The 7,330-nt window shown below is 48.6% G+C and overlaps 1 protein-coding gene and 1 pseudogene across 1 annotated transcript in view; both read right to left on the bottom strand.

Annotated features, from left to right (window-relative positions):
• Window positions 1-295: 295 nt before the first annotated feature.
• LOC114771770 (SH3 and multiple ankyrin repeat domains protein 3-like) overlaps window positions 296-7,330 on the bottom strand; it is a gene marked incomplete at its 3' end in the record, with an annotated part of 77,767 nt that continues 70,732 nt past the window's right edge. The window contains exons 12-14 of the mRNA XM_028965118.1: window positions 1,867-2,045; window positions 1,190-1,213; window positions 296-337 (exon numbers count right to left, since the gene is read on the bottom strand). Coding sequence (XP_028820951.1) covers window positions 296-337; window positions 1,190-1,213; window positions 1,867-2,045 — 245 coding nt within the window. The remainder of the gene's footprint in view (window positions 338-1,189; window positions 1,214-1,866; window positions 2,046-7,330) is intronic.
• LOC114771772 (uncharacterized) lies at window positions 4,423-4,522 on the bottom strand (annotated as a pseudogene).

Here is a 7,330-nt window from a genome sequence, read left to right as displayed (position 1 = left end):
AACACAGATTCATCAGTTTCATCATGATTAATGGTGTGTGTGTGTGTGTGTGTGTGCACCTGTTACTATCCATTAGAGGAACACACACGCTACTTCCCATCAGCCACTGCTTCAGCTAAACTACATGACACATCAGCTGCACATCCAGACTACAGTGTGGTTGTCAGTCCTGGTCCTGGAGGAACCCCCTGCCAGGTGGTCTTCCAGGTGGAAGGTCGCTTTGGTTGTGGTTCCACCAAGACCAGGACCGATTTAGACCACTGCTGATTTAAGGCACCGTCATATTCCAATGTACCTTCATCGTCCTCCTCCTCCTCATCGCAGGGTAACCATGTCACTAGGAAGCAAGTTGCAAGAGTAAACAAAGTAGAACAAATGTGAGTCGGGTGGAGTGAAGGAGAGTTCACCATCACCACCACCATCCCAGAACCAGACCCGGGTCCTCACGCACACTCTCTTCTAGGGTGGATGGGAGCAGCTATCAGATCTGTGGGCAGGCTAGGGGTGCACCACCACACACATGGAAATAGATAACACCATTTCCCATGTTTACACCTGTGTGTGTGTGTGTGTGTGTGTGTGCATGTGTATGAGGACCTACAACAGAAGAAACGTATTAAAGAAGAGAGGTGCATGATAAATGGTAATGTGTCTAATTAAACAGTATATGAGTTCAGTATTAGTGACACGCCTCTTCAGTAAAAGCCTGATATATTCCCCTGATCATGTGACACTGGTCCCCACGAAGTTCAGACCAAGATGCCCAACTGTGTCGGGCGCCGCCTACACGCCAACGTCCCCCGAGCGCCTGCAGGCTGGCACGTCCCGGACGAGAAACATCAACAGAGGCCACCTGATCACCCGACACTACAGGTGTGTGGCATGTGGGGACACCTGAATACCAGCCGCAATCACAATTATAATACATCTCTATAATCAGAATTATGGTTCACCACAGAAGTCATCGTAACAGAAAGAAGAGAGGAAGAGAGCGAGAAAGGGAGGGAGAGAGAGAGAGGGGGGGTAGTTAATAGACATGTGGGGTGTTGTACACACAGAATAACCGCAGTTGGATGATGGGACAGGAGTGAAATTTGACTGTATGAGAAACAGGAGCTGTGTGTGTGTGCGCGTGTGTGTGTAAAGGAACACAGGGAGAAGGGACTGTAGGGTGACATGCTGTCTTTACCTTCTACCTCGTTTGAGTGACTGTCTGCAATGAAGCATGAATGGAGACAAGAGCAGATATATGAACATATGAGGCATGAACATTATAAACACACACACACACACACACACACATAGTACAAATGTACACATTTCACCAGATAAAATGTAAAAAAAACTCGATTGCGTCTTGGGATCAGTGAGAACCCAGGTCACCTCCTGACTGGAAGGTCCAATCCCACGCCAGGGGTCAAGAACCTTCCCAGCTCAAAACCTGAACCAGGTTCAAACGAACGCCAGTCTTCCAAACTTCACCCGACGTGAAGTGACCTTTCCCTGCTGTCCTTCACGCCAGGACAGGTGTGGCCACCTGGGGGAGGGTCAGCCCTGACATTATTTAAAAAGCACATGACTATGCATTGGGAGTTATGAATAATCATGGTCGCAGACACCGTGTCATTGGCCGTCCGTTCTGAAGGTGGCATGTAAAGCAGGGCGAAGACGCGCTTCGTCCCTAAATGCCAGCGCTTTCAAAAGAGGAGAAAACAAGGCACACTCACAATGTGCCAGTAGAACGTCCCCCGGTTCTAGGTTCTAATTAGCAGGAGGTGATGATGGATGGAGGTACGTTGGTGGGAGCACGTGGGATTTGAACCCTGGTCTCACTGACAGGTGAAGTGTGACGGACGGGCGGCTCACCTTTGACCCTCTCCCCCCGGTTGAGCTGGATCTCCCCCTCGCCCTGCGGCGTGTACGGCTTCACCACGATGAAGGTGCGGCCCGGCACGGCGCTGTACAGTTTCCTCTTGGGGCCGCGGCCCCCGGCGACGGCCGGCACCAGGGGCGGGGGGCTGGGCTCCCGCTGCACCGTCCCGGGGCTGTAAACGAAAACGTAGGTTACCGTGGTGATCCCCGGCAGCTGGCAGCCCGGTCCGGCGGTCACCGACATGGTCCCGCCCCACACACACGCCCCCTCCCGCGCTCAGCGGCAGCCGTCCGGTCCTGCCATCGTCCCGCGCCGCTCCGTCACACACGCTGTCGCGTCGCCGCTGCTGTCTCCCCGTCTCTCTGCTGCGGCGCACACGCCCCACGCTCCACATTCTACCGCACGCGGCAACGGTCGCCGCCAGCAACGACACCGGGGGTCATGGTGCGTGTGGAGGGTGCTGGAGCTGCTCCTCCCACCCGGCTCCTCCTCCTCCCTCCTTCTCCCTCTCCCCTCCCCTCACGCGCTGAATCTTAATGCTGCTGCAGGTTCTCTCATTCATCTGGTGGGCACACACACACACACACACACACACAGCTGAGGAACGTTTACCTGCGTGTGTGTGCGTTTTATCCTGGTTCATGTTCTCCTGTGGTGACTCAGACTCTCATACCCCTCCTTCACCAGCGAGACCAATCAGATCCCTCCCTCCCCTCTCCATCATGTCCCCCTCGATCGCACACCCGACTCGGACCGAACATCAGGCCCGGTGACGGCTTTCCAATTACTGCAGGATACAGGAGCCAGAATGGCTGCAGCATGTTAATGTAGAGGGCGGGCGAGCGAGCGAGAGAGAGCGAGGGGACGGAGGGACGGAGGAGGGGACGTTGTGAGCCTTGTGAATGGACAGAGAGCATATGCTACCAATGCTGCTACTGTTATGGTCTCCCAGTTCCGGATACTGGCAACAGAGGTCGCATCCCTCGGCGTTCCTCATCTCCTGTTCCTCAGCGTCACCACTGGTGAACTGTCCTCCTCTGAGGAGGCTACAACAGTTCTAAAACTCTGGGAGGACGGTGGACATCCATAATCTAAGCAGTGGCTGGAAATCAGATCCACGTGCGTTATATAGCGAGAAGGTGTAGGAATGCCATTAAACAGCCTTGTGGCCACAGGAGAGACGAAATGTAAAAAACGGCTTTAATTTGCTAGGAGGAACGGTTATTGGACAGGGTTGGATCAATGGGAAAAGGTCATGTGATCTGATGAGTCCAGACTGACCCTGTTGCATCAGGGTAAGAAGGTAAGGTCATGAAGCGATGCGCCCATCATGCCAAGCCCATGGAGGCAGGGGTGTGATCTGGGGTTGCGGTTCACTGGTTCAGTAAAACGAAGTCAGATGATCCCCGAACTCTGGTGAACGACCACACTGTTCCATCAACGCGCTATTCACGATGGCAGGAGAATATGTCAGGCCAGGATCCAGGAAGCTGGAGCGACCAACCACCACAGAGTCCTGACCGAAACCCCAGTCAGAATCTTTGGGATGTGCTGGATCTGCATTGGTTCCACTCCACTCAACTCAAAATCACTGAAATTAATCAGTCATGTCTGAACAGGAAGTTCAGGAATATGAAAAGTGGTCCGAGCTCCTGATAAACTACCAGCGGTTCGCATCGTCTCCTGCAAATTTCACCAAATGTCTAAGAGTGGCGCCGTGCTGCTGGAACTGACACACTCGCCATCACACAACACCTGTTACCAGAGCAACAGCCTCCCAACCTCCACCAGAGACTCCACTCACATCCTCAGCTCGCACAAACACCAGGTTCCAGGTCCCCCCATCATTTCTACTGCAAACAGCACACATGAATGAGACTAACCAACCCCGAAAACAGAGGTCCATTTGCACCACAACATTTGTGCCATGACCTTTTGATTTAATAACCAAGGTAAAGTCTTCTACAGTCTTCCATATCTGTGCTGATTATTGGCAGCTAAATGTCATTTTAAAAAATAAGAAAAATGTACTCTCCATTTAGTGAATTAAAGAAATGAAATTGATCTTCGTTTATGACCAACAGATTAGATATTGTTGATAAGCAGACATCATTTTAAACTTTCTCTATTTGTAATATATATTTTTAGATATGATTTTTAGATACATTTTGTGGTTTGGTTTCATGTAGGGCTGCACGGGATAAATGGTATAAACGTATGCGATATAGATTTGGCCAACGGGAACGATTGTGATAATACGGGCATATGGGGCTGTGGTGGCCTAGCGGGTAAGGAAGCGACCCCGTAATCTGTGAAAGTGAAGTGATTGTCATTGTGAGACACTGCAGCACAGCGGTGTCACGGTGAAATTTGTCCTCTGCATTTAACCATCACCCTGAGTGAGCAGTGGGCACCATGACAGGCGCGGCCGGGGAGCAGTGTGTGGGGACGGTGCTTTGCTCAGTGGCACCTCAGTGGCACCTTGGCGGATCGGGATTCGAACCGGCAACCTTCTGATTACGGGGCCGCTTCCTTAACCACCACTCCACAAAAATATGGAGCGCTTCACGGTGTCATCCTTTTGCAGGGGCCCTGCTAATCTTCTCTGTATCGATCCAATTTTAGTATATGTGCAGCCATACAAAGCAGCAAGCTTTGGATAAATAAAGTAAAGTAAAGTAAAGTAAAGCAGAAGGTTGCTGGTTCGAATCCTGACCCGCCAAGGTGCCACTGAGGTCCCCTTGATGAAGGTACCGTACCCACACACTGCTCCCCGGGTGCCTGTAATTTACATTTACAGCATTTACCAGACGTAATGTATCCAGAGTGACTTGCAATCAGTAGTTACAGGGACAGTCTCCCACTGGAGACACTCAGGGTTAAGTGTCTTGCTCAGGGACATGATGGTAGTAAGTGGAATTTGAACCTGGGTCTTCTGGTTCATAGACGGGTGTGTTACCCGCTAGGCTACAACCACCCGTATCACGGTGCCCACTGCTCGCCAAGGGTGATTACAGGGTGGTTAAATACAGAGGACACATTTCACCATGTCACTGTGTGCTGTGCTGCAGTGTTTCACAATGACAATCACTTCACTTCATTTCAAGTCGTTTGACCTGAACAAAACCACAAAAAACACTAAAAATAATAATAGAAGGATGTATAATAGCAACATAAAATTGTGAAATATATTGCACTCTGCTATATTAAAGTACTTATTATTGTGAAATATTATTTCATGGTCATTATTTTACCGAACAGAACAGATTTTTCAGCTACTGACAGCATGCAGGGAAATAACCAGGGGCGGTCCTGGCCTGTTTGGTGTCCTGTGATTTTAAAAATCACAAATCTTAAAAAAGGACTTCATTATAAAACATGTACAAGCATAGAGATATTTAAATATTTTCTTAAAATGTTCATACAAAAAAAACTGCTATTTCACTGGCCTTATGGGTGTGACAGAAATTCCCCTTTCAGTCGAATTGGCCAGATATTGCTTAATCTGGAATATGGTTATGCTATATGTTGATGTAACTGTAAAATATTTATTATACAACGCATTGTAAACACATTTAAATTTACTTCCTAAATTACTAAATTATAATCCATCTACTGTCCATGGTTCAATTTATATCGCAATATACATTTTTATGTTTTATCGCACAGCCCTAGTTTCATGTAATATTTCATGTACAATTCATGAAATAACACATTTTGACTCTATTAGTACAGATATAAATATACACACACACTTTTTGCCTTTTAAAATTGCGTTCCTTCGCATCATTATCATTCTTCATGCACTAGTGCAGCCCAGCTCAGTGAGCCAGGAGGTGCCATTATACACCTGCAATTACAGCCAACAACTCAAACTCGTCCTCCTTTCATCTGAAGATCTTCAGCTTTTGGTGCTGAAGTGCCAGTAAATGTCCCCATCTCCATTTTCACAAGTCTGATACGTTCTGTGGACAAGCGGGAGACAGGGGCAGTGCTCATAATCATATTCACACGCCTGGTCAAATGGAGACACAGATCTAAACATGTCCGCGAGCTGATGGGAGGACGGACGAACGCACACGCTGGTAAAACATGTCCCAGACACGTCCTCAGACACGAGCCCCGGGCAGAGGTTTCAGCTGATCACTGTACTGATGACGGAAATGGAACAGCTTCGTGAACCCTCCACCAACACTGGACATGAAAACAGGACTATAAAAACAACTTATTGCACGGGGCATCTTGCAAAATGGGATGATATTTGAGTGCCAGGCCGCCAGGGAAGAAAATGTCCAAAGTGCACTGATGGACTCTATTTACAGAGATAGATATATTACAACCCAGAACATGAACACAAACACCAAGAGAAGCTCATAAAACACGAGTCAGGCAGCAAATGCAGCTTGCTTTTTATTTATTAGACGAATCAATAATTAAAAGGCTCGCATCAGTTCCAAAATGGGAAGAAATATGACGAGCTTTTGAATCAGGCAGAATGAACGCTGGGCAAGAATGGCATAAAAATCTCATTTCTGTTGCGTTCGCGATGCCTCCATGTTCAGGAAGAGGTAGAACAGAGATTCTGTCTCGAGTGAAGAGTAATTGATGAAAAGTGGGAGGTTCTGCAGAGTTCGACCGTTAGAGGAGCACAATGCCAGCCGGAGATGAACTCTCTCCACCAATAAACACGCCGAGTGCTTCTGATCCTGACAGGGGGCTCAGCGGAAAGCCGCCCTTTAAAGCCATTATCATCTCCTCAGTCGCAAGTGCTCTCAGGTAACCGTGGTAACGGCCACACAGATGCTTCCGGATGAAAGTTTGGCCGCTCCAGGTAAAGCGAAGCCGCTCGGATCAGACAGTGAAGAAATTCGCTCTTTTGTAGCAGGCGTTTTGCGTTTGCGCTGCGTGGGGCCACGGTTTATGATGGACTGCATCGCCATGGTAACCACCTCCTCCAACATGGAGCCCCGGTCGCCGACTACAAGACGCTGAACTTCAGTCGACTTCAGTATTTGAATCCAGGGGGAAAATTGTAGTGCTTTTGGTAAGATAAGGTCCCAACGTCTAGAAGACTTTAGGCATGAGGCATCTCCGGTTTTCCATCCACATTAATTGGAAAATTGGACATGTGGTCACAACACAATTCAAATAAGAGCTTCAGATGAAGGAGACAACAGAAGGGAAAAAAAAAAGAATTTCCCTGACGCCTGATAGAGGTCCAATAAGAGTGGTTTGAAAAGGAAAGACAGAAAGACATGAAGTCCTGCTAAGGTGACCTGGACCTGCACTGAGTACTTAGGACATTATTGATCCAGGGTATACTCTGGGTTTGATATGCATTGCACATCTGTGTGTGTGTTGTGGATACAGCTGCATGGGACGCCCACGTGAACCTGCCCAAAGGTGCACCATCTTGGGACACGTTCAGTAAGCAGTGGACATTCTGTCCCTCTGCAT

This window comes from Denticeps clupeoides, unplaced genomic scaffold (assembly GCF_900700375.1).
Source record: "Denticeps clupeoides unplaced genomic scaffold, fDenClu1.1, whole genome shotgun sequence".
NCBI lineage: Eukaryota > Metazoa > Chordata > Actinopteri > Clupeiformes > Denticipitidae > Denticeps > Denticeps clupeoides.
The sequence above is the reverse complement of the archived record's forward strand: the minus strand, read 5'-3'. Positions and strand labels throughout refer to the sequence as shown.